This window comes from Meles meles, chromosome 8, assembly GCF_922984935.1.
Source record: "Meles meles chromosome 8, mMelMel3.1 paternal haplotype, whole genome shotgun sequence".
Taxonomy (NCBI): domain Eukaryota; kingdom Metazoa; phylum Chordata; class Mammalia; order Carnivora; family Mustelidae; genus Meles; species Meles meles.
Window position 1 is genome coordinate 147739 of NC_060073.1, and position 24464 is coordinate 172202.

The 24464-nt window shown below is 61.9% G+C and overlaps 4 protein-coding genes across 6 annotated transcripts; 1 reads left to right on the plus strand and 3 right to left on the minus strand.

The window, feature by feature from the left end:
• The first annotated feature begins 1169 nt into the window (after positions 1-1169).
• On the plus strand, positions 1170-8398 carry PGGHG (protein-glucosylgalactosylhydroxylysine glucosidase). Of its 2 annotated transcripts, none has more exons than XR_006819984.1 (14): positions 1170-1333; positions 1638-1921; positions 2242-2452; positions 2528-2963; positions 3827-3946; positions 4133-4264; positions 4440-4551; positions 4786-4858; positions 4948-5084; positions 5207-5340; positions 5468-5563; positions 5764-5861; positions 6025-6154; positions 6263-8398. XR_006819984.1 is itself a non-coding variant. In XM_046015719.1 (14 exons), the coding sequence occupies exons 2-14, from the start codon at positions 1663-1665 to the stop codon at positions 6346-6348; spliced, it is 2106 nt and encodes a 701-aa protein (XP_045871675.1). In that variant the 5' UTR covers positions 1170-1333; positions 1638-1662; the 3' UTR covers positions 6349-8386. The 2 variants fall into 2 exon arrangements, 1 of the variants encoding a protein (XP_045871675.1); XM_046015719.1 differs by having other exon boundaries at positions 5943-6154; positions 6263-8386.
• Positions 8399-8565: 167 nt separating this feature from the next.
• Positions 8566-11696, minus strand: IFITM5 (interferon induced transmembrane protein 5). 2 transcript variants are annotated; one of them, XM_046015730.1, is made up of 3 exons: positions 11188-11696; positions 10592-10918; positions 8566-9938 (listed from the first exon to the last, which is right to left on the minus strand). In XM_046015730.1, exons 2-3 carry the CDS (start codon positions 10811-10813, stop codon positions 9726-9728), a joined length of 435 nt encoding a protein of 144 aa, XP_045871686.1. In that variant the 5' UTR covers positions 10814-10918; positions 11188-11696; the 3' UTR covers positions 8566-9725. The 2 variants fall into 2 exon arrangements, with proteins under 2 accessions (XP_045871686.1, XP_045871687.1); XM_046015731.1 differs by having other exon boundaries at positions 10622-10918; positions 11188-11690.
• Positions 11697-13956: 2260 nt separating this feature from the next.
• LOC123948527 (interferon-induced transmembrane protein 1-like) lies at positions 13957-15172 on the minus strand. The gene is made up of 2 exons (XM_046015729.1): positions 14843-15172; positions 13957-14282 (listed from the first exon to the last, which is right to left on the minus strand). The coding sequence occupies exons 1-2, from the start codon at positions 15089-15091 to the stop codon at positions 14091-14093; spliced, it is 441 nt and encodes a 146-aa protein (XP_045871685.1). The 5' UTR covers positions 15092-15172; the 3' UTR covers positions 13957-14090.
• Positions 15173-15602: 430 nt separating this feature from the next.
• LOC123948530 (interferon-induced transmembrane protein 1-like) lies at positions 15603-17880 on the minus strand. The gene is made up of 2 exons (XM_046015733.1): positions 17593-17880; positions 15603-16994 (listed from the first exon to the last, which is right to left on the minus strand). Exons 1-2 carry the CDS (start codon positions 17773-17775, stop codon positions 16800-16802), a joined length of 378 nt encoding a protein of 125 aa, XP_045871689.1. The 5' UTR covers positions 17776-17880; the 3' UTR covers positions 15603-16799.
• Between the last annotated feature and the right edge of the window lie 6584 nt (positions 17881-24464).

Here is a 24464-nt window from a genome sequence, read left to right on the forward strand (position 1 = left end):
CTAATCACCTCCCAAAGGCCCCACTTCCAAATACAGTCACATTGGGGATCAGATTTCCACTGACGGGTTTGGGGGCACACATTCGGTCCATGCCCAGCCTGTTGCAGAAGCAGCAGGGAAGCTAGTGGGGCGCCAGGGACTAGGGCGGGGGTCAGGGCAAGTTCAGGGATGACCGCTGGCCTATCCTCCCTGTGAGGGGGTCACCACTGCAGGCTTCCGAGCAGAAGGCACAGTCCCACCCAGTCAGTCCCGGGGTGGCTGTGCTCGGTGTTACCAAGGACCATAGAGGGCAGAGGAGAAGCACGAGGTGAGAGGACGACCTCTCTGAGGTTGCAATGGGCATGGGGAGGGCTGGCAAGCCCTGGCCAGTGCAGATCCACAGGACTCGCTGGGTGGAAGTGGGTGTGGGGCCAGGAGGGGCCTGAGCAGCTGGTCCCCTGCAGTTTCCAACACCTGCACTGGGGGAGGTTGCAAGTAGAGCTGATCCCAGGGGTATGTTGACTCTGAGTGTCTCTGGCTGAGCCTGGCGGTCAGAGCACAGGCAGGGCAGGGAGGCAAGGAGAGGGGCCCGGGGCCCAGGGCCCAGAGCTGGAGTGACAGCATGGGCAGGTGGGGAACCAAGTCTGAGAGCAGAGACCCGGAGAGTCCCAGGGTGGGGCCAGAGCCAAGGGAGGGACCGCTCCTGGAGGATCGCGGCCACCTCTCCGAAGGGGCGACACGGAAGCTCCGGAGAGACAGAGGAAGCGGATGGAGGAAGCCGACGCCGGAGCGGGGCAAGCGCCGACCAAAGGCCCTGCCCCTTTCGTTCCCGTCCCTGGACACCCCCTTGGGGTCCGAGTTCAAACTGTGCCGCCCGCGCGCTTTCCCGCGAGCCCCACCCGCGCAGCCGCAGCACCGGGTCTGCGCACGGACGGCCGGGTCGCCGCCAGCGGCCCCGCCCCGGGGGTGGGGGCCCGGCTGTCCCGCCCTGCGCGGCCCCGAGGGCGGAACCGCGAGGCCTTCCGGCGACCGGGCGGCTGCGAGCAGAGTGTCCCTTTGCCGTGGAGGGGCCGCGCGCAGCGGGCTGGAGCCTGGGGACACACAGGGCCGCGGTGAGCCCCAGAGACCCTCCCCAGCCTGCCTCCCGGAGTCCCGGCTCCTGCCGCGCCCCGGCCCAAGGCCGCTGGCCTCCGCCCCCACCGCACCCCGCCCCGACCGTCCCGACAGCCCCGACGGCCCCGGACCGCGCTGCGGCAGGTGCACCCCTCCTCCCCGCGCCCAAGCCGGCCTTCCTGAGGACCACCGTGCGGTGCGGAAGACCGGAAGACGAGGCCTCCTCACTCCCCACTGACAGGTCGGGGCTCGTGAGGGCGCGGCTTGGAAAGAGGTGGAAGGTGGGAGTTTGGGGACCCAGCTGGGTGTCTGGAGATCAGTGTTAGGAGTTTGAGCATCTCTTAGGGTGGAAAGTGTTTCCTGGGGGGCTCAAAAGTGGAATCTGTGGACAATCGGAGCTGCCCAGGAGGCCCGCACCCTCCCCACCAGCTGTCCCAGGCATCAGCCAGGCTGTGGGGTGGGAGGAGGGGGGGCTTGGGACTTTACAGACAGTCAAAAGAGGGAGGCCCAGCCACGTGTGGGGGCCACTGACTCCCCTTTCACAGGCCCCTCTGCTGAGCAAGGCTTTCCATGGAGGACACCCGTGAGGACCCCACCGTATTCACTGCCCATTCGCTGCCCGGTGACCCCCGGCTCTTGGCCACCGTGACCAACACATACCTGGGCACACGTGTGTATCATGACACGCTGCATGTGAGCGGTGTGTACAATGGGGCTAGCGGCGACACACACCGGGCCGTTCTGCCAAGTCCCCTCAATGTCCGGCTGGAGGTCCCTGGAGACACAAGAGATCGGCTGACAGAGACCTTTGTCCTGGACACTAACACAGGTAACCAGCACCGCCCTGCTCCCCCACCCGCGCCGTCGTTCCAGGGGACGGGATGGCAGCCTCATTCTGCCACCTTCCAACTCAGGACGCCCGACTCGCAAAGAAAAGGAGAGCTTCAGCCCTGCAGGCCCCCTGAACCCCGGGCAAGCTTGGCGTCCTCTGTCACCTGCACTGCTGGAACTCTCCAGACAGGGCGGCTGGCGCTCAGAGGGCAGCTCCACCTCCCTGAGGGGCGAGTAGCTTTGTAATGGTCCTCGATCGCCCTCCGTGGGGCATGCAGGTCGCCCTGACGCCACCCCCCGCCTGCCGCCCATTCCCAGGCTCCTTTCTGCACACCCTAGAGGGCCCCGGCTTCCGGGCCTCCCAGCGCGTCTACGCCCACCGCACGCTGCCTCACGTCATGGCTTTCAGTGTGTCCATCTCCCGCGTGGCCGTGGGGGACGGCCCCATCACGGTGCTGCTGCGGTCTACCTTCTCCCCGGAAAGCCCAGACCTGGACCTGCATCTGGGTCCTGACTTCCAAGGAGCCCGGTGAGGAGGGGGTCATGCCTGGCCAGGCAGACCAAGGAGGGAGCTGTTCCCTTAGACATGGCCACACTCTTGCAGGTATCTTTATGGCCGCACGCTAACCCCGGAGCAACCTGGGGCATCCCCGCAGGAGGTACACATGCTGTGGACACCAGTGCCCCCAGCCCTGACCCTTGGGGGGAGTGAGCAAGACCGGACCTGGGAGTTCCTGACTGTGGTGGGCGGCAGCCAGGCGGAGGCCCGAGCCTGCCTTACCGAGGCCCTGCGGCTGCAGGCTGGGGGCGCTCTGTACCCCGCCCACGCCCAGGCCTGGGCCCAGCTCTGGGCCGGCTGTGGCCTGGATGTGCTAGGGCCCCTACCCCTGCGCCAGGCCTTGCGTGGTGCCCTCTATTACCTGCTCAGTGCGCTGCCCCAGCCCGGGGCCCCAGGATACACCTGCCACGGCCTCAGCCCCGGGGGCCTGTCCAACGGGAGCCGAGAGGAATGCTACTGGGGCCATGTCTTCTGGGACCAGGTATGCACCAGTCCACCCCCGGCACACAGCAGCCACAGACGGGGCGGCGCACGGGCACAGACGGTGCCGTGGCTGAGGGCACAGGCACAGCCGCTCTCTCTGCCCTCCCTGGGATGGGGCTGTGAACTGAGGAAGCACAGAGGCCATGGCAGACGGGAAGGCTTCCTGGAGGAGGTGGAATCTCAACCAAAGAATATATGGGCGTTTGGTGGAAAAGAGTGATTCAGGCAAAGGGGTCAGAGGGCACAGGCAGCAGAGCCGAGGAGGTGCGGGGCGTCTGCAGGGGCAGAAGGAGGAAGAGCCGTTGTAGGGGCTGTGAGAGCCGTGGGGACTTGAGCTGAGCAGTGACGCTGTGCTCTGGCCCTCATGGCTGCTGGGGGAGTGTGGGCAGAGGAGGGTGAGGACTCGGACAGGAGTGGGAGCCGGGAGAGCCTGGGGCTCGGTGTCCGTGGAGCGCAGGAGGGTCCGAGCTGCCCCCCCCTTCAGACGCCTCACGAGGCCAGTGCTGTGCCCCCCCCCCCCCCCCCCGTGAGGCTGAGTCACTCCCTCCAGGTCAGGCAGCTGGTGGGCCGTGGTGAGTGAGCCACTCACGCAGCTTCTGGCCTGAGCTCCGGGGGGACCCAGATGCCTGCTGAGGACCAGACCCAAGGAGCACCTAGTCTGGAGGCTGGGACGTGGGGTGGGCGGGTGTGGACCCAGGGTGGGCCCAGGGTGGGCAGTACAGGAAGAAGCCGGAAGGAGACAGGAGCTCTCAGGGAGGCCGCGCCAGCAGCGCTGGCTCTGGCCAAGGCAGAATGTGGGCAGGGGGAGAGACAGAAGGAAGTGAGAGCTCTGACGTGGGGCCCTTCCTCACTCGCTGTCAGGATCTCTGGATGTTCCCAAACGTCCTGATGTTCCACCCAGAGGCCGCAAGGGCCCTCCTGGAGTACCGTGTCCGGACCCTGGGCGGGGCCCTAGACAATGCCCGGAAGCTGGGTTACCAGGTGAGGGGGCCCAGCACCCACCCTGTGGAGCCCCGAAGGACCTGATGTCCCCACATCCCTACTAGGCCTGCACCCATCGCCTCAGGCTCCTCGCTGGGTGGGGAGAGCACTGGGCGGGGGGTGGGCCATCCCTGTGCCCCAAGGCCCTAGAAGAGTCAGGTCTGCTCCGTGCCCCCAACCTCTCAGGGAGCCAAGTTTGCCTGGGAGAGTGCGGGTTCTGGTCTGGAGGTCTGCCCTGAGGACATTTATGGGACGCAGGAGATTCACGTCAATGGAGCTGTGGCGTTGGCCTTCCAGCTGTATTATCACGCCACCCAGGTGAGGGGATGCCACGCCGACCAGGTAGGACCTACCCCCCACCATGACTTGTTATCGGGGCCAGGCCTTCACCTCTGGGCACTCAGAAAGGGGGGCGCTGGCAAGAAACGCGGTAACCCGTGAGAACCGGTCCCTGGTGGCGTGGCCCTCGTCCCAGCTTCTCCTGTTCCCCCAGGACGTGCAGCTCTTCCGCGAGGCTGGCGGCTGGGATGTGGTCAGGGCTGTGGCTGAGTTTTGGTGCAGCCGCGTGGAGTGGAGCCCTGAGGAGGGAACGTACCACCTGAAGGGTGAGGGCGCGAGGAGGGCGGGGTAGTCGTGGGGAGGGGGCTTGGTACCAGGGAGGGCCAGTGGCAGAAGGGAGAGGCGTGGACAGCTGTGGCAGGGAGAGTGGGTGGGGCAGGTCCTCAGTTCAGCATGGGATCTCCGGCCCCTGATGTGGCCAGGCCCACAATGGCTACTGGCATCAGGGGCAGGTCCCTAGGACCGTTCACTTAAGCACCATCCTTCACTTGTGTGCCCAGGAGTCATGCCCCCCGACGAATACCATTCAGGGGTCAACAACTCCGTGTACACCAACGTGCTGGTCCAGAACAGGTCAGACCAAGACCCTTGGCCAAACCTCCACCACGCAGAGGCCCAGCTGGGAGGACTCAGGCTATACCCTCTCCCTGCCTCTGCCCCAGCCTGCGCTTTGCTGCTGCCCTGGCCCAGGACCTGGGTCAGCCTGTCCCCAGCGAATGGCTGGCAGTGGCTGATAAGATCAAGGTGCCCTTTGACCCGAGGCAGAACTTCCACCCTGAGTTTGATGGGTACCAGCCTGGTGAGTGCTCTGGGAGCTACCTCAGGGACCTGGGACCTGTGTCCGCCCTGGCCGTCCCCTAGTGATGGAGCAGGCCCCCTTCCTGCTCCCGCCCCCCGTCAGCAGCACCCGTCCCTCCCCAGGAGAGGAGGTGAAGCAGGCTGATGTCGTGCTCCTGGGTTACCCCGTCCCTTTCCACCTGAGTCCTGACATTCGCAGGAAAAACCTGGAGATTTATGAGGCCGTGACATCTCCAAGGGGCCCTGCCATGACCTGGGTAAGGAAACCGCAGTGGTGTGGGGTGGCGGTACTCGCAGCAACCCCAGCCCTGCCCCAGTAGCCTCAGTCTCCCCTCCCCACGTGGTAGGCTTTGCCCCAGCCTGTCCTCTGACCTCTGACCCCAGAGCATGTTCGCAGTGGGCTGGATGGAGCTGAAGGACCCCTGGCGGGCGCGGGACCTCCTGGACAGATGCTTTGCTCATGTAGCCGAGCCCTTCAAGGTAGCTGGGTCTCCAGTCAGCTGTGCTGTGTGCCCGGTGGGGGCAGGTGCTCGCCCGCCTCCCGCTGTGGCCTGGGGGTGGGGCAGGAGTGGGAGCTCAGCCTCAAGGGAGTCACAGCAGGGGCAGGTCCCTGAGGGGCAGCAGCCTCCCGGGGGCCCAGATCCCGAGAGTCCAGCCACTAACTGCCTTGGCACATGCAGGTGTGGACGGAGAACGCAGACGGGTCAGGCGCTGTGAACTTCCTGACAGGCATGGGGGGCTTCCTGCAAGCGGCGCTCTTCGGGTTCACAGGGTTCAGGTGAGTGCGTGTCTGGCCGAGAGCTCTCCCCTCCCCCCCTCCCCCCACCGCCTGCTCTCACAAAAGTCTCCCCTCCCCCAGGATCACCAGGGCTGGCGTGACCTTCGACCCCGTATGTCTGGCCGGGGTGTCAGGAGTGTGCATCTGTGGCCTCTCTTACCAGGGGAACAAGCTGGACTTCTCCTTCTCCAAGGGCTGCGTGACAGTTGAGGTCAAAGCCCGGGCGGGACCCTGGGCCCCACCCCTGGAGGCTGAGCTGTGGCCGACACACACTCGATTCCCCCTGCTCCCAGGTAGGTGGCCGCCCAGACTCCCCCGGGGGTCCAGAGCAGGTGCACCACCAGGGTAAGGGCAACCCCCAGGCATGTGCCCCCACTCCAGGAGCCCTCCTCTCCCTGCAGGGCACAAAGTCTCCTTTCCCTGCTCAGCTGGACGGATACAAAGGTCAGTCCCAGAGGCAGCAAGTTCTGCTCCAAGAGTTTCCTAAGAGAATTTCTGAAGATGCTGGGCGCCGGCCCCGAACCCACAGGAGCCCCGTGGGACACAGCTGGGTCCTCCATCCCCACCAGGGCCCTCCCCCTGGCGCTGCGGTGGGTCGTGGGCACCTGGACAACCCGGCTGCGGGCTGTGTCCTGGGCCCTCGGATCTGGCCTCCCTCTGTGGGTGCCCCCAGCCAGCCGCAGCCCGCACCCTCATGGCCTGCAGATCCCCTTCCTCCCGCCCACTCTCCCCCTGGCAGCCAGGCTCACAGGCTCCACGGAACGTCTGAGTTCATTGGCCCGAAGTTGAGGATGGTCCGCCTCTAGCCTGAGCCCCTCCCCAGCCTAACCCTCCCTGGCCTCCCACTCAGCCACATCTGCCTCTGCCTGTCGGGCTGAGACCTGCACCTGTACCCTTCCCCGGGACGCCACAGGCTGGGGGCAGAGTGTGGCGGGCAGCTCTCCGGAGAAGGCAGAAGGGCAAGCCGCCACGTGGAGGGTAGGCAGGGTGAGGAGCATGAGACATGTCCCCTGTGGAATGCCTTGGGACTCTCAGTTACAGACCAGTCATGTGTCGTGCCGACGACGTCAGGCGTGACTGAATCCAGGTGCGCTCGGCTCCTCCAGCCCTGGGGCAACTTCAGTGAGGCTGGACAGTCCCCATCACAAGCCTTTCCTCAGCCAAGAAGAGAGGGGGCGGGGTGCAGAACAGGACCCTGCATCTTCCCTCTGGCCAGCCGGAAGGACTGGGGCCGAGGGCGCCTGGGTTCAAGGCCACCGGCCTGGGCCCATCTGTCCGACAGGCTGCGTCTCCGCCTGGGGCCTCAGCCCCTCGGTTGGCACATCCCCCTGGGGTCCTTGGGGGTTTCCTGAGAATGAGGTGAGATGGTGCCGCCAAGATTTGGGTGACGGCCGCGGCCCGCGCCAGGTCTGCCTGAGGAATTAAAATCCAGGCCGGGACAAGTGCCATCGGGAGCTGGTGGTCTCCTTCCCTCTGAGCAGGAGGGCTGCCGACGGACAGGGCAGGGCGGGAGGTGCGGCCACACGGTCATACGGTGAGCCTCCCGCCCTCCTCCCTAGCCCCTCCGTCCTCGATGGAGGGTCGGTCCAAGTTCTCCAGCAGACGCTGGACGTGCCGGCTGCGGTGGACAGAGCCGTGCGGGAGTGGGGAAGGAGCGGGCTGGAGGCGTCACCCCGAGGCTCGTGTCTGGCTCACCACGGGGAGCAGCACACGGGAGGAAGGACGGCCTCCAAGGGAGCTCCGCCGGCCCGGCTGCGGATCAGCGTGGATGTCGGCGCTGCCCGAGAGCAGGTGGCCTCAGAGCCTGAAGCCGACACCTTGGCAGGGCTCGTCCGGGTGCTCAGGGCTCTCAACGGTCGGCTATGGGGCAAAAGCTGAGGCCGACCTGCGAGAGCGGGTGTGGCAGCCGGGGACCGTCTCTGTAGAGCAGGTGCCTGTTCCCGCAGCCCTGGAGCAGGTGTGGGCACAGACATCACAGGTGGGCCGGGGGGGACCCTGCCCTCATGGTGCACACAGCCTGACGCTTCTGCACACAGGCCACGTATGTGCGCCTGCGCGGGGCACGGCGAGAGCTGGCCCTCTGGGGGACCGTGGCAAGGTGGTGGGGCATGAGTGCTGGCGTGGACGGTCAGGGGTCCGTGGCAGCCAACTGCCTCAACTTGATCAGGGCCCCTCAGCCTGCCCAGGAGACGGCCTGGGAGAGGGCGGGCCACCGACACGCTCTGTGTCCTTGGCACTGGGCACAGGCCAGACTGTCTCTGTTCCCCACACCAGATGTGGGGACCGGCAGACCGTCCCATGCTTAGGGACATGTACCTGGTCACACACAAGCTGATCCCCGCTCCCAACCCGTGTGTCCAGCCCCAGTTGTCCCCTTCATGGGCCAAACCTGGAGCTCAGGATTGGTGCTGTGTCCATCCTGTCCCAGCACTGACACACTGCCCTTGCCCCTGGTCCGGGGTGGGAGCAGCACCCAGCGTGGGCCAGTGCGCCAGCTCTGGCCCCAGGCCCTGGGCAGCACGCACCCCCGCCTGCAGGGGCTGGCTCGGAGCAGCACTCACTCCGGCACCGGGCTGGGACGCCGCTGGTGCGTGGCCAGGATGCCACCTCCGCTCGCACACCGTGCACGCAGCTAGGACAGCTGTTGGCTTACAGAAGAGGGGGTGCTCTGAGGCTCCAAGGGTAGCAGCTGGATAGACCCCCACACCCAGCCCAGGCCGATGGGCCGGAAAAAGGGGCTCCCTGGGTGGGGTACTCAAAACCCCGACCGCCCTGCTGTTAAGGCCCCTGCAATTAGCCTGCCCTGTCATTGGGCCGGCCACAGAGAGACCTAAGGAACTTGGTCCCAGCCACACAGGCTGTGTGCATGTGTTCAAGCAAACCCCATCTTTGCCAGGCTCTGCCGACTTCCGGGAAGGGGGAGAAGGTGCACGAGGGCGGTGGCGGGTACAAGGATGTGTGCCAGGCCCCAAGAATGCTCAGAAGCTGCCCCCCCCCCCGCCATGTTCATGCTCTGCCCAGCTCCGTGTGTGTGTGAGGTATGTGCGCGAGGGTCATGATTGTGGGCTTGTGTGTCTTTGTGTCCAGCTCCCTGTGCCAGGAGGGAGGGAACCCACGGTGGGGACTGAAAACTAAAGGAATGCACGCGTCATAGGGACAGACAGAATGACCCAGAGAAGGAGGCTGGTCCTCGCCTGACCCACCAACAAAGACATGCAGGGTGAGGACAAGCGATGTCCCCTTTGGGGCTCCGGCCTAACACAAGTGCACTCCCGGATAGGGAAGGGCACACGTGTTCTAGAAGAGAGGCCACTAGACCACAGTGCCCAGCAGGGCCACAGAGATCAAAACCCCGAGTTCCCGGACTTCATTCTAAAATACGCAGGCGTCCCCACCCCAGAAGCCACAAGCCTCCCAGTGCCAAGCGAGGGCAGCAGTTGGGGCAGGGCCCAGCAGACAGAACCAGTCATCCTACCGTCAGGCTGCATAGTCCAGGGGGATTTAGTTCGTGGGGTCTCCAGGGGGGTTCCTCTCGGGAAGAAACCCTCTCCCACCCCAGCAAAAAGCCCAAGAGGCACTTTCTGGAACCAGGTGCTTTTAATTATGAGGCCAAGCCTGAATGAGTCTGGTGATGAGGAGGGAGGGTCCAGCCTGGGCCCAAGGAGGTAGGGGAGGGGGACCGTCAGGGCTGGAGTTGAGGCCACTGGGGTCCAAACAAGGGGTCTGTGGGGTCAGCGTTAGGTGCCCAGGGCGGGAGGGTAGAGTTGGGTTCCAGGGGGTCAGGGTGGCGTCCACAGAGCAGGGCCCTGGGAGTTGGTCCTGGAGTCGGGGTCCGTAGTCAGGACGCGGGCAAGGCCCAGCCTGTCAGTCATAGTCCGAGTCATCGAACTTGGTGCTAAAGAAGGCCGCGGAGTCCTTGGCCAGCCGGGACAGGTGGAGCGCGCCCGTCACCACCAGCGCCAGGAGCAGCAGCGGCGGCACCAGCGCCCACATCAGGGCCAGGATGTTGTAGCACTTGGCTCTGGACCCCAGACGCCGGGCTGCCTCCAGATCTCCAGCCACCTTCTGGTCCCGGGCCTGTGGACCAGGGGCAGGGCCGGGTCTCTACGTGCCCTGGGGGCCCTGCCTCCTCCCGCTCCTCCTGTGGACCCAGAGTCCATCCTGGGGCAGCCTCCACCTCCAAGGACCCTCTGTGGGTGGAGAGTCCTGGGGTGCGGAGGACACTGAGGAGCAAAAGCCGGAGGGCCTTTGGTCGTAGGAGCCCCCGGCATGTGAAAAGCCATTTGATGGAAGAGACCCCCTTGGGCGGCCCCCCACCACCTCTGTGCTCTTCTGGATGGACTAGACCCCCCCCAGGACCACAGCCCTGCCTCAACGGAGAAGCCCTCGTGAGGCAAAGAGCTTGTCCACGGCTTGGCTAAGGGAGTGGCCTTCTCACAGTCGTCACTCCCTGGAGAGCCCCTCCCCCCACGAGCCTCTGGGGCCCCCCAGAAAAGCAATCCCCTCCGGAGAGACTCCTGCCTGCCCACCTGGATGGAGTCGCCCCCCCCAGAGAACCCCCCACCTCCATGGAGTCACCCCCCCCAGAGACTGACCCCCAGGCCCCCCACCGGCCCACCTGGATGGAGTCGCCCCCCCCAGAGAACCCCCCACCGGCCCACCTCCATGGAGTCGCCCCCCCAGAGACCGCCGCCCCATGGAGTCGCCCCCCAGGCCCCCCACCGGCCCACCTGGATGGAGCCGCCCCCCAGGCCCCCCACCTTGACGGAGTAGGCCAGCGCCAGGAAGCCGAGGCAGCAGAGGTTCAGGTAGAGGGCGCTGAACACCGACCAGATCAAGTGGTCTCGAGGTGGGGGTCTGGGCGCCCCCAGGGTGAGGGCCGTGTGGGCGGCGCCGTCTGCCTTGTGGGCCGTGGGGGCCCGGGGGTCCTCGCGGGGGTACGACGTGTCCATGGGTTCCAGCGCCGTCTCCTCCTCGCTCCGGCTCCCGCTTCGAGGGTGGGCGCCCCGGGCCGCTTATAGCCCCGCCGCCCCCTCCCAAGCCCGGCGGCGCCACTGCTAAATATAACGACAAATTACAGACCCGCGGAGGGCGCGGCCTACCCCGCCCCCCAGCCCCGCTGCGCGAACCCCTCCCCCGGCCCAGAGGCCCCCCCCCACGGAGCCCCTGCCCCGAGGCCCAGAGGAGTCGGAGGGGCCATCTGGGGGCTGCGGGTGGGGACGTGTGGCCTCAGCTGCGGAGGAGGAGCCGCAGACCCCCCAGGGTTGGGCTCCGTCCCCAGAACCCAGAGTTCGGGCTTGGCCATCCCGGGATCTCCTGGGCTCACCAGCGTCAGCCTTGGCATCCCAGACGTCCGTGTCCCTGTGCCGGTGGCAGGACACTGGCCACAGCAGGAGGGAAGCGGGGCTGCCGCATGGAGGGGGTTAGCCGGGGAGGAGGGGGGACCCAAGCACCAGCGGTACAGCCGCTGTCGGGGGCTGCACCCAGCTCTCTGTGCCGCCGACCTCCCCCACCGCCAGACGGCTGCTTCTCAGCCTCCGTGCCTGGTTCCTGCTGCCCACCCCGTCCTGCGAGGTTTGGAAGGATGAGCTCAGGGCCCTGTTCTGTTCTCTGGAGGGCCCAGCCAGCCCTCGGCTGTCAAAGCCACCCGTGGGCCACTGACGTTCACAAGGGGCCAGACCTCACTGTGGACCCGGGGCTCACCCACCGACAGAAGGGCTCCCGCCGCCTCATGAGAGACCTCGGGTTCCCGTCCCCCAACCTCCTGTCTTCCTCAGTTGGGGTTGTTATGAAAAGTACCACAGACTGGGTGCCTCATAAACGATAGAAATTTATTTCCCACAGGTCTGGAGGTAGGAAGTCAGACCAGGGGACCAGCGTGGGCAGGTTCTGGTGAGACCCTCTTCCTGGCTGCGCTCCGCTAACGTCTCAGTGTGCTCGCTCGTTGGGAGGGGCTCGGGAGCTCTGCGGGTCTCTGATCACAGCATGAGGGCTCTGCCCTCATGACCCAACTACCTCGCAAGGCCCCCACTTCCTGCTACCAACACTTTGGGCATTAAGATTTCAAGACACAAATTTTGGAGGACAAAAACCAGGGCCTCCACAGAGAGTTTGACTTGGGCCTGCCACGATTCCTGGGACCCATTGTGTCCACCAGAAAGAGGGGCCAGGGTGATGTTTTGCCTGTTGAGACACTGTGATTTATATTAAAAATATGTATTTCTCCATCCCGGTTTCTGGCACACAACCCCTAAAACCCTTGGCATTTCTGAAGGGATAAAGATGTCTCTTGGTATGTTAATGAGGCAGCTTCAGGGACTCTCCTCTGAGGAGGAGGGCTGGCTGCCTGGAGAGCCAACCAAGGGATCCGAGGGCTGGTTCCAGCCCACCCGTGACCTCCGGGGTAGGCGGCAGGGCTGAAGACTGGGTTCCACCGCCACAGGCCCATGAGTTAGCCAGTCCGTGGCTAAGTACCGAAGCCTCCATAAAGCCCCAAGGACAAGGTTTTGAGAACTTCGGGACGGGGAGCACGCGGAGACCCGGGCAGAGGGGTGTGCCCGGCAGGACCATGAACGTTTCCCCAGACCTCACGCTGGGCACGTCTGTCGGGCTGTTCCTGACTTGGACCCTTTCGTAACCAGCTGCGGATCTAGTCAGTGACATGTTTCCCTGAGTTCTGTGAGCTGCTCTGGCGAATGGCTAGAACCAAGAAGCCACAGGAACCTTGGATTTATAGCCACTTGGTCAGAAGCCCAGGTCACAACCCCGACTTGTGCCTGGCCCGGAAGTGGGGAAGGAGGACAGTCTCCTAAAACCGAACCCTAACCTGACATTACCCCTGGGGAGACACTGCTGGGGCCCAGCATTTGCTTAGGACTTAGGACTTAGTACTCTCTGGGCAGCCCCCCACACATGGGAATGGGTCGTTAAACTTAAAAATAAAACTGCCCATTATTTTACCAGCAAACGGGTTTATCTGGGAATAGCAGAAAACTGTAATTCTGGAAGAGCAAGCTACGGCAAAACCATAGATAAGTCCCCAGAAAAGGGCAAAGCTCTTTTATAGGTAAAGGGGGTGGAGTTGGGAGGCTTGAACTCCAAGTCCTTGGAGAGAACTGGAAACCACAAGTACAGTGGCTTCTCTTTAGCGGATTGTGATCAGCTCTTCTGGCTGGGCTTGGCCCTCACTGGCTGGGCTCTAGCCTCCTTGGGCTCTGAGCAGCTCTCATTGGCCGCGCGGTCCAGAAGGACACGGCCGCCTCTTCCCACCGCAGAGGCGGAGGCTGCGGGCAGAGCAGGCCGTGGTGGCGGGAGCCTGGCGTCCGCTGCGCCTGAGTCGGCGCGGCAGGTGCAGGAACCGGTGTTACATCGTGGGCTGGGCCCGGGGTCCACCGTCCTCTCAGATCCCTGCGTTTCCAGACCCGGGGAAGGCCTCCGGGCGCTGCAGGGGTGGCAGGACCCAGGCGGCCGGAGCTGGGGATCCGGGGCTGGAGGAGGCCACACAGACCGAGGGTGCACGTCCCATCCAGGCCAAGACCGTCCTCCCGTCGCAGAGGCGCTCCATGGCCCGGATTCTGCGACCCGCGCTGAGCTCGGCCAGGATGGGGTGAAGCCTGGAGAAGCCGGGACCCCGTGCACCGCAGGAGCCCGAAGTCCCCCGTGCTCAGGACACAGCCGGCGGCCAGTCTCGGCACACGGGAGGGGCGCCCACCTCCCCAGCCGCCCGCGGGAGAGCCGCCCCCTCCGCGAGAGGGACAGCGCCGAGGTGGGAGGGGCCCCCCCAGACCCTGCGGAGGGCAGCCGGGCGGCACGTGGCCATCCCCGCCCCACACAGCCCCGGGCGGCTTCCTTCCAGGTGTGCACACGAGCGGGGTTGGTGGGGACCGCTCCTGGGGCACGGTGGGTCCGCAGGACAGCAGAACCTCATACAGATAAACCCGTTTGGTCCTGACAGCAGACCTCTGGGAAGAGGGAGCTCGACCTAAAACCACATCCGTGTGTTGCCGCAGCTGGAGGCCAGACACAGGCCAGGCCTCAGCCCGAGTCCACCGGCCCCACACGGGACCCAGAGCAGAGTACGGGGGGCGGTGCGGCACACGGTCTCAGAGGCAGGGTGGGGAGTCTGCAAACACGGCACCCCCCACACAAGCGCTTTATTGACGGCAACGGTCGCGGACGCGGACAGAAAAGGCTGCGGCCGGGGGGACAGCCTCGGGCCACGGGCAGCTCCTAGTAGCCTCCGTACTGCTTGACCATCTCGGAAACCATCTGCGGAATCATCAGCGACCCAGTGACCAAAAGGGCGATGAACGTGGTGGTCAGCAGGAGGCCCAGGACCAGGGCCCAGATGTTCAGGCACTTGGCGGTGGAGGCATAAGTCTGGGCCCCAATCACGTCACCCACCATCTTCCGGTCCCTGGACTGGGGCAGAGATGGAGGGTGGGGTCGGGACAGGGTCCTCAGGTGCCTCCCCCCCACCCCGGGTCGGTCCCTGCCCAGAGCAGTGTCCACCTGCCCTTCACCCTCCCCATGCCTGGAACCTCCCATGCCTGGAGCAGAAACCACCCCCCCCCCGCCCCCGCGTGGGCCCCTTCCTCCTGGGGCCGCCCTCTCCTTCCTCAGCCTCTCAGGGGACCCCAGGGCTTGTCCTCCCTCTGCTCTGGCCCCTTCACTGGCCTCACACCCTAGGGCCATGGGTGGGGGCAGTTTCCTGTGAGTCTCTTTGTTCTTTCTGGGAGAGCCTTAGAGCCTCAAGTGCATCCGAGGGGTGGGACTTCAGCTCTGGTCCGCAGGGGAAGTCCTTGGAGTCCTGGGGACAAAGGCTGCTCACGGCCATCCCCAGGCCCCCTCCTGCGGCCTCACACACACACACACACACACACACACACAGTCCCGTACACACACGTGCGCACCCTCCGGCCAGGCGGACCCCCGCGGGCACCCGCACCTCCCGGGAGAGCCCCCCGACCCCGCACACGCACCTTCACAGAGTAGGCGAAGGCCACGAAGCCCAGGCAGCACCAGTTCAGGAAGATGGTGTTGAACAGGGACCAGACGATGTGGTCGGGCACGGCCGTCTCCGCACGGAGGTTGATCACGGTGGGGGTCGCGGGAGCCGAGCTCTGGGGGGCCCCGAGCACAGCCACCTCGTGCTCCTCTTTGAGCATCTCGTAGGTCGGGGCGACGCCGGCGTGGGTGCCCGGGAAGAAGGGCTGGGCGTTGCGGCTCATGGTGGGACACGGAGACCCTGTGGTGTGGACGCGGGTGCGTACTGTGCTCCGGGCCTTCCCTTCCCCCTTTAGTTTCCATTTCTCCAAAGTTTCTATTTCCTGCTATTTCCAAAGTGGGGAATTGGCCAGGCTCCCAGAGGGCGGGCCAATGCCTGAGTGTCAGGTTACAGCAGGGCCAGCTGGAGGAGCATCCTGGCCCAGACGTGCTCAAACCGGGCCTGGATAGCTCCCCCACTTCCCTATTTAGGGGTGTGGGTGGGCCCTGGGGTCTTTTTCAGCCTGGGACTGTCCCCACTGTTTTTTTTGTTTTGTTTTTTTTTTAAAGATTTTATTTATTTATTTGACAGACAGAGATCACAAGTAGGCAGAGAGGCAGGCAGAGAGAGAGGAGGAAGCAGGCTCCCCATGGAGCAGAGAGCCTGATGCGGGGCTCGATCCCAGGACCCTGAGATCATGACCTGAGCCGAAGGCAGAGGCTTAATCCACTGAGCCACCCAGGCGCCCCGTCCCCACTGTTTTAACAGTTTCCTACAGTCCCAGGTTATTAATAACCGGTGTTGTGGTTGACCGGTCCTGGTGGTTCTTACTATGATCACAAGAAGCCCTTCAGCTACTGCGACCAGCAAACCTGAAAACACTTTTAAAATCAGAGACTGGAAACTACACAGCACAACTGTGGCCACAAAATAGGAGGCTGGATGGAGGAGAGGGGTGGGAGGGGGTGGGAAGCTGGCCTAAAGGAGCCCCTGACGCCCCAGGGAGCTCAGAATAGAGCAGCAGGAAATCTGGGCCCAAACAGTACAAAATCTACCAAGATCTGTCCCATGGTTCCACTTTGTCTTGGCACGAGGCTCGCAACCCCCAGGCTTCTCCGTCTCTCCAGGGTGACTGTGGGAGTGGGCCCCCCACCCGCCCCCTGCGGGGCCTCGGACAGGAACACCCGCCTGGGGCCAGCTCCTCCTGCAGGCGCAGAGGATGCCCCCCCCACGGGCAGCCCAGCCTCTGACAAAAGCTCGCATCTAATGCCCAATGGTCCCTGGGGCTGAGCCGCCAGGTCTGACGACTGGCTTCTGCAGTCAGTCCACAGCCCAGAGCTCTATCCCCCAGGCCACTCGCGGGCTGTCCCTACCCCCAGGGGAGCGAGGACAGAGCTGGTGGGCCAGAGAAGGCAGCCACGTCTGGATCCGCCGGAGGGGCTGGGAGCTGCGGGTCTCCACCAGCCGCACAGAGACAGGAGCCCGCGTCCCCTACCCCCCCCCCCCCCGGCCCTGAGCTGCCCACGCGCCCCGGCACCAGTGCGTCCGCACCCCTGAGTGTCGGGGAGCCCCACCCTTGGGACCAAGGGTGTTCTGGACACAGGACGTCCTTGGGTCGGGGACCCCCAGCCTAGGGCCCTGGTCCGGCTCCCGTTCCCAGCAGGGGACCGGAAACCGACCTGAGGACAGGCGCTGGCCCCTCAGAGCCCCACCGCTGGGCAGGGTGTGGGGAGGTGCGCTGAGTCTCGGGGGCAGGCTAGGGACTCCGGCAGCGCCCCCACCCCCAGGAGACGTCAGAGCACCGTCAGACGCAAGTGCACTTTATTGAACTCCGCTGTAACCAGGCAGGTCTGCGCACAGTGCGGAGGGCTGGGCGCTAAGGGGCAGGGGCAGGGGCCCCGCAGCAGGGCCAGCAGCGCGTGGTGGACGATGGGGTCCTCGGCCACGAGCTCCTAATGGTAGCCACCGCTCTCCTTCATAACCTTTACAATCATAGTGTACGCTGTAGCATAAGCGATCACCATAAGAACAACGGATCCAGTGGTCAGCAGGAGGCCCAGGACCAGGGCCCAGATGTTCAGGCACTTGGCGGTGGAGGCATAAGTCTGGGCCCCAATCACGTCACCCACCATCTTCCGGTCCCTGGACTGGGGCAGAGATGGAGGGTGGGGTCGGGACAGGGTCCTCAGGTGCCTCCCCCCCCACCCCGGGTCGGTCCCTGCCCAGAGCAGTGTCCACCTGCCCTTCACCCTCCGCATTGCCTGGAGCCTGAGCAGGAACCACCCCCCGCCCCGCGTGGGCCCCTTCCTCCTGGGGCCGCCCTCTCCTTCCTCAGCCTCTCAGCCTCTCTCCCTCTCAGACCCCAGGGCTTGTCCTCCCTCTGCTTTGGCCCCTTCACCGGCCTCACGCCCCATCCCGAGGGAGCAGACTTTGAGTACCTTTTGCTTCTTCTGCACCAGACTTGAGGTCTGAAGCCACAGTGTGAGGATGGAGTGTCCCCACTTGGGCCGGGAGGGAGAAATTCTTGGGGACGGGGGGGAGGGGGGACACGGGCCGACGCTGCCATCCCCAGCGCAGCCTCGGCCTGTGCTCTCCTGGGAGCGGTCGCACGCGTGCACACTCACACTCGCTCACACACGCGCACCCTCGGGCTTCCCACACCCCGCGTGCCCTCTGGCCAGGCGGACCCCCGCGGGCTCACTGCTCCCGCACCTCCCGGGAGAGCCCCCCGGCCCGCACACGCACCTTCACGGAGTAGGCGAAGGCCACGAAGCCCAGGCAGCACCAGTTCAGGAAGATGGTGTTGAACAGGGACCAGACGATGTGGTCGGGCACGGCCGTCTCCGTCTGGATGTTGATCACGGTGCTGGTCACAGGAGCCAAGCTCTGGGGAGGCCCCAGGATGTCCACTTTGTTCTCCTTGACCATCTCCAGCGCTGGAAGGAGCAGGTGTGTCCCGGCTGACACAGAGTGGGGAAGTAGCTCCCGATGCAGAGACTGAGTGGGTGAGTCTGATGCGGGGACAGTGCTCAGGGGCCCTCCCCCCCGAGGGCAGGTTTGGCTTCTCAGAAGTTTCTCTTTCCTGGTGTTTTGTAATTGGTGACTTGGCCGGCACTAGGTGGGCCGACCACGCGGTATCAGTTTCCACCAGCGCAGGGTGGCATGAAGGGCCGTGCTGCTTAAGCTTCACTTTCTTGTACTGTAACTGATGAAAGTCGTGTTTTATAGAACTTGGCTTTTTAACCCATGTAACATGCAAAACGGAGTTTGCCGTTTTATCTGACGGTGTGTCGGTGACTTCTTGAACGTTCTTGGTGTGCGATACCCGTAACTAATATTTAGTTGCAGATCATTTTTATAACAAAAAATAAGCCCCATCGGGATCACTCACCCGCTCCCCATCTCCGGGGCCCCCCGTGTCTGGCTCCCTTTATCTGTTGGCGTCTCTGCATTTCCCTCATTCTGTCGCACGCGCTGGGAGGAGTTGCTTTCCCGTCAAATAGTGTTTTGAAGCTTAATTTTGTCTTAGCGTCTGTCCATACTTCTTTCCATCTTCCGGCCACATGATACTCCGTTCCGCGGGTAGAGGACCTTCCTCATCCAGTAGTGACGGGCTGGACACTTAACTGTCCCCACTACTTGGCCGCTGAGTTACATTGTGCCCGTCCCCCGACTCGGCACCTATTTCTGTGTCTGCAGAACAGCCCCGGTGTTTTCCCCACAGGCTGCGTGGCCCCTTTCGTGTCATGGCTGCAGCTCCGGGGTCCCGATGTGGACACGTCCCCGTCAAGCTGTGGGCCTCGCTCGCTCCGCTCGTGTTCGGGTCTCAGCAGGGTGCCCTGTGGGCTTGGCCTGCTGTGGGGCGTCTGTCACACCAGGGTGAGGCCTTAACACTTCAGGAGCCCCCTTGCCCCGGTCAGCGACCTTTCTTTCCTGGCTTAGGGTGGATAGGAAGGCCAACAGGGCTGGACGGGTCTCTTCATCCCGCACAGTGGCTGGGCTCTTCCCGAGGTCGTGTCTTTGCTCAGGAGGACAGAACGCTCCAGGCGTATTTCAAAGCACCGACATTCCCTTTCCTGCCGGAACCAGAAGGGAATTTTCCTCTGTTCTTCACTCCGAGAACACGGTGGGTCTCCCTTGAGCTATGGAAGTTTGATCCCTGGACTTGGTCCCCTGAACTTTCTCCCAGGGACTCACTGCCTTCGGGGGCTCCTGGTTTGCAAGCCCCTCTTCCAACCCGTTTCTCCGGCGTGGGGCCTGCTGTTCACCCTGTTCCTTCTCGGAGGGAGCCAAGATGAGTTCTCGATTTTCAGTTTCTGCACCTGCTCTCCTGTTGCCAAGCCAGGAGTGACAATCTCCAGGCTCCTTAGGAGTAGGGCTGGAGATCAGACCTTTTGTGTTGAGCTGTTAGATTTCAGTGACTATTCTTTCCTTCGACTGATTTTCCCTCTTTATAAGAATAATGTCTATCTCCAGTATGGTACTGGCACAAAAACAGACACATAGATCATTGGAACGGAATAGAGAGCCCAGAAATAGATCCTCAACTCTATGGTCAACTAATCTTCGAGAAAGCAGGAAAGAAAGTCCAATGGAAAAAAGACAGCCTCTTCAACAAATGGCGTTGGGAAAATTGGACAGCCACACGCAAAAGAATGAAACTGAGCCATTTCCTTACACCACACATGAAAATAGACTCCAAATGGATGGAGGACCTCAATGTGAGACAGGAATCCATCAACATCCTTGAGGAGAACGCAGGCAGCAACCTCTTCGACCTCAGCCGCAGCAACTTCTTCCTAGGAACATCACCAAAGGCAAGGGAAGCAAGGGCAAAAATGAACTATTGGGACTTCATCGAGATCAAAACCTTCTGCACAGCAAAGGAAATAGTCAACCAAAACCAAAAGACAACTGACAGAATGGGAGAAGATATTTGCAAACGACATATCAGATAAAGGGCTAGTATCCAAAATCTATAAGGAACTTAGCAAACTCAACACCCAAAGAACAAACAATCCAATCAAGAAATGGGCAGAGGACATGAACAGACATTTCTGCAAAGAAGACATCCAGATGGCCAACAGACACATGAAAAAGTGCTCCACGTCACTCGGCATCAGGGAAATACAAATCAAAACCACAGTGAGATCCCACCTCACACCAGTCAGAATGGCTAAAATTAACAAGTCAGGAAATGACAGATGCTGGCGAGGATGTGGAGAAAGGGAAACCTCCTGCCCTGTTGGTGGGAATGCAAGCTGGTGCAACCACTCTGGAAAACAGCATGGAGGTTCCTCAAAAAGCAGAAAATAGAGCTACCCTATGACCCAGCAATCGCACTACTGGGTATTTACCCTAAAGATACAAACGTAGTGATCCGAAGGGACATGGGCACCTGAAAGTTTACAGCAGCAATGTCCACAATAGCCAAACTATGGAAAGAACCTAGATGCCCATCAACAGATGAATGGATAAAGATGTGGTATATATACACAATGGAATACTATGCAGCCGTCAAAAGAAATGAAATCTTGCCATTTGCGACGATGTGGATGGAACTAGAGGGTGTCATGCTTAGTGAAATAAGTCAATCGGAGAAAGACAACTATCATATGATCTCCCTGATATGAGGAATTTGAGAGGCAGGGTGGGGATTGTGGAGATAGGGTAGGGAGCAAAAAAATGAAACAAGATGGGATCAGGATGGAGACAAACCATAAGAGACTCTTAATCTCACAAAACAAACTGGGGGTTGCTGGGGGGAGGGGTGTGGAGAGAGAAGGGTGGGGTGATGGACATGGGGAGGGTGTGTGCTGTGGTGAGTGCTGTGAAGTGTGTAAGACCGATGAGTCACAGACCTGTACCCCTGGGGCAAAGAATACATTATATGTTAATAAAAATAATTTTTCAAAAAGAACCATGTCTGTCTCTTTATTGATGTCCCCTGTTTGGTGTGACTTTGCCTCCCAGCCTCCTTCACGTCCTTGAGCAGGCTTTCCTCTAGCTCTCTGGCCATATTCATAAGGCTGTTCTGCGTCTTTTCCTGTGAGAGGCCCCATCTGACTCTGACGCGCAGTTCCTGTGGGCTGCTTTCTCTCCGGAGAACGGGCCACAGTTTCTCGGCTTGCTCTTCCGTTTCTGCTGGAACCTGGACCGTTTAGACCATGTGCTGCAGCAATCCTGGGTCCTGGCTCCCCCTTTCCAGGCTGGGGGTTGCCGTTTGCTGGTTCAGTACTGAGCGCTTGGTCTGGTTCTTTCATTCTCCCCAAGGCCCCTCGCTCGGGGAGGCACAGTGGCGGCCTCGGCCCAGTCACTCTGCTGTACCCATGTGTCGGCAGGGCCGCCTGACCACACCCCGCTGACTCCCCTGACTGCTCGCGGGCCGCTCAGCCAGGCCGTCCTGTGCGGATCGCTCTGCACACGCACCAGTCCAGTTCCGGCTGCGCTGAAGGAGCGTTTTCTGTTTCTCCTGCCGTTGAGGACTCAGACTGCTTATCCCACGGTCCGTTCCTGCAAAGGGGCTGACCTACAGCTGAGACTGAATCTTCCTGAGTCCTGCCTGTCCTCCCACCGGCCCTTCACCGCGGCTGCACCGTCTCTGACACTGACCTTGGGCTTGAACGTCACATTCTATTGCAGAGGAAGCCAGTTTTTTGGGAAGAGATTGGGAACTATCTGCTTTGGCCTGCTTCTCTTGCCCAGCAAAACCCGAGCCGGTTCTCTGGAGCTGCAGGCAGGAACTTCTGTGAGGGGCCTCCCCTTCCCTCCAGGGCTGAACACTCAGTGGAGGGAAAGCCGCTTGCCTCCCTTGGCATGGAGAGCCTCCAGCTCATGACCCAAAGCAAGGACAGTCAGGGTCCCTCCACGCCCAGTGCTTGGAGCCCCGGGCAGAGCCTCTCTCCACGCCTGGGAGCTGTGCAGCAGGGATCTCCGGTCTCCGGCTTCACTCACCGGGGGCTCAGCCAGAGGCTGCCAGGCGGGACGAGAAATGAGAAGGTCCTGCTCCCGCGGGATAGAGCCCTCCGGCTGACACGGGGGGGAGAGAGCCACGTGTCCGGCTACGGTCCGGAGAGGACTCAACCCTGAGGACCTGCTGGGGCGAGGCGGGGGCAGAGTCTGATCTCGACTCCTACCGCCCAAGCTCCTGCAGAGGTTGCCGGTGGAGGTCTCTGCACCGGCTATTTGGCTTTGGGGCCATTTCCAGAGCCTCTAGAGGGTCATTCGATAGAATTATCACAGGTTTGCCTGGGGACGGGGTCGGCTCCTGCCACCGTGCTGGAAAGCTGCCCCCAGAGCTTCTCAGAGGCATTTCCCTGTGGGCCGACAGCTCCCTGACCCGGAGCTCCAGACTCCTGGGCTCAGCGCAGGCAGGGCCAGGTGGGAGAGGGTCTTGTCTCCTCTCCTCGGATTCTGAGACAGAGGCTGGGGCTGCCCCGACCCTTCCCTGCTTTCTAGCTGCTGCCTTCATCTTCAGGTTAAATTTCCGAACCCGGCAAGAATTTCTGGGAGTTGTGGGCCTCACCCAGGAAATCAAGAGCTTTCTCTGCGTGCTGGACGCGGCTCCCTGTGAGCGTCTCGGGTATTTCCGATAGGGCTGACTCGCACGAGGAGACCGGTATCTCTCACTGTCGGCTAATTTCTCATCTGTCCCAAGTGAGACGGGTGGAAACTGGCCTGGGTTGGAGAAAGCCTCACAGAACTCCCCTCAGCCCCCTTCCTGTCTCAGGACTCCCTCAGGAGGTTCCTGCTGGTGTGGGGTCTGTCAGCCCCCGGGGAAGGGGCTGCTGTGGGTGAGTGAATTATGTGATTCTGGAGTCCAGGCCGTGCTGCCTTCCAGAGCCACAGCTCAGGGACAGACCAAGACCCCGCTATCCTGCGGCCGAGTTTCCTAACTGCCAGAGACGGGGGAGGGACAGGTGGGAGGGAAAGGCAGAGCGACCCCCCCCCCCCCCCCCGGCACTGACGTCCTCTGCAGGGTTAGGGACTGGGTCGCAGCCGGCACTGGGGAGCCCCGGAGCATGGGGCAGGTGTGGAGGGAGCTGACGGAGGTATTTCCTCTTGGGGCCTTGGGTTTTCCTTACACTCATTCGTCCCTGAGTCATTGCCATTCATTTATTTAATATTTTTGCATATCAGCTTAATGTCTCTCTCAGGATATCCATTTCCCGAAGGGTTATACATTTTTTTAGTGTACATACATATACCAACAAAGTATTTCTGACTAGATCTATATTTTGACAATCTCTCCCGTCAAGGTGACCTTGAAGCCCTGCGTGAGCAGGAAGTGAAAACCAGAGCAGGCATGCAAATTACCAGTCATGAAGGTGTGTCTCCTGCACCCAAAACCCCCTGGCAAAGGCTGGGTGGTTTGCTGGTTCCAGCCTTAATCTCTGTGCACACAGGAGCTCACCACAAAAGTAACTGAATGGAAACTCAGTGTCTACGCCCAGCCCAGAACACAGGCCTCCCAGAACTCACGCGGGAACCTCCCAAAACAAGCAGCAACAGCAGCCGGAGTGGGCAACAAAGCCTGGCGGGTGGCCAGGTCATGGGATTGACAATGTCTGGTTTTCCAGTAAAATTCCAGACCAAGAGTCACAAATACACAGTCCACACACAGAGGGACGCGTTCAGCAGAGCTGTCTTTGAGGGGACAGACACGCGAGATGAAGATTTAAAATATGATCGGGAAACCCCAAAGACCCGTCGAACAAGTTAAAAGGAAATGAGAATAGTGTTTCGCTAAATGGAGACTATGAAGAAAGAGAGAAAACATTTTCAGAAGAATCCAGTAGAGATTCTGAGGCTGGGCAGTGCGCAAATGAAATGAGAATTCGCTGTGGGGTGCAGAACACGCCTGATGCGTCAGAAGGAGTCAGCGAGCGAGCGCAGAGGTCGCCAACTGGCATCATCGTGCAGAAGACAGATGCGTCGGACCTCGGAGGCTTGTGGGTTGCCAGCCAGGGTCCCACCCGGTGAGAGGGGCCCCAGGGCAGAGGCAAGAGAAAGCACAGAACGAGCATGTGAAGAAAGAATGGCCAAAAGCTTACCAAAACCATGAAAAAAATCCCCACTAATCCACGTGTCCAAGAAGTTCTGCAAATTCAAGGGATGACCCCAAAGAGATGTGCACGTAGACGCGTCATGGACTGTGGAAAGTCAAAGACAAAGAAACTCAGGCACCCAGTCTCGGGGACAGGGGCATCTCATCGTCATGTTTGCTGGCGCTGGCCCCTGACTTAGGAGGCCTCTTGTTCTGTGCGCTTCCGCCCTTGAATGCTTTCCCTGGAGAAGTGTCTAACCCAACCCTTGGCCATTCTGAACTGGGTCATTTGTCTTTTCCTGTATTTGTGTCCTCTGTGTCCCCTTGAGCCAGTCTGCAGATGCTGGGTGTGTTGGACTGTTTCAGCCGGCTTTTCCAGCCCGTCGGCGCACCAGTCCGCGGCGCTCCCACCGTCCCGTTATTTCTGGAAGTTGGTTGTAGCGTCCCCACTTTCATGTCTGACTTTAGAAGTCGGAGTCTTTTTTCTTCTTAGTCCATCTAGCTGAAGGGTTGTCCATTCTGCTGGTGTCGTCAACGAACCCACTTTTGGTTTGTCGATTTTCTTTACACC

What these genes read in the sequence shown, in the direction of transcription:
- PGGHG (XM_046015719.1), top strand. Translation starts at nt 1,663, where the DNA reads ATGGAGGACACCCGTGAGGACCCCACCGTATTCACTGCCCATTCGCTG. An exon ending in GGGGCCCTGCCATGACCTGG is followed by an intron (nt 5,341 to 5,467) that starts GTAAGGAAACCG and finishes CTCTGACCCCAG; the next exon opens with AGCATGTTCGCAGTGGGCTG. An exon ending in ATGTAGCCGAGCCCTTCAAG is followed by an intron (nt 5,564 to 5,763) that starts GTAGCTGGGTCT and finishes TGGCACATGCAG; the next exon opens with GTGTGGACGGAGAACGCAGA.
- IFITM5 (XM_046015730.1), bottom strand. Translation starts at nt 10,813, where the DNA reads ATGGACACGTCGTACCCCCGCGAGGACCCCCGGGCCCCCACGGCCCAC. An exon ending in TGGGGGGCGGCTCCATCCAG is followed by an intron (nt 9,939 to 10,591) that starts GTGGGCCGGTGG and finishes CCTGGTCCACAG; the next exon opens with GCCCGGGACCAGAAGGTGGC.
- LOC123948527 (XM_046015729.1), bottom strand. Translation starts at nt 15,091, where the DNA reads ATGAGCCGCAACGCCCAGCCCTTCTTCCCGGGCACCCACGCCGGCGTC. An exon ending in CCTTCGCCTACTCTGTGAAG is followed by an intron (nt 14,283 to 14,842) that starts GTGCGTGTGCGG and finishes TCTCTGCCCCAG; the next exon opens with TCCAGGGACCGGAAGATGGT.
- LOC123948530 (XM_046015733.1), bottom strand. Translation starts at nt 17,775, where the DNA reads ATGGTCAAGGAGAACAAAGTGGACATCCTGGGGCCTCCCCAGAGCTTG. An exon ending in CCTTCGCCTACTCCGTGAAG is followed by an intron (nt 16,995 to 17,592) that starts GTGCGTGTGCGG and finishes TCTCTGCCCCAG; the next exon opens with TCCAGGGACCGGAAGATGGT.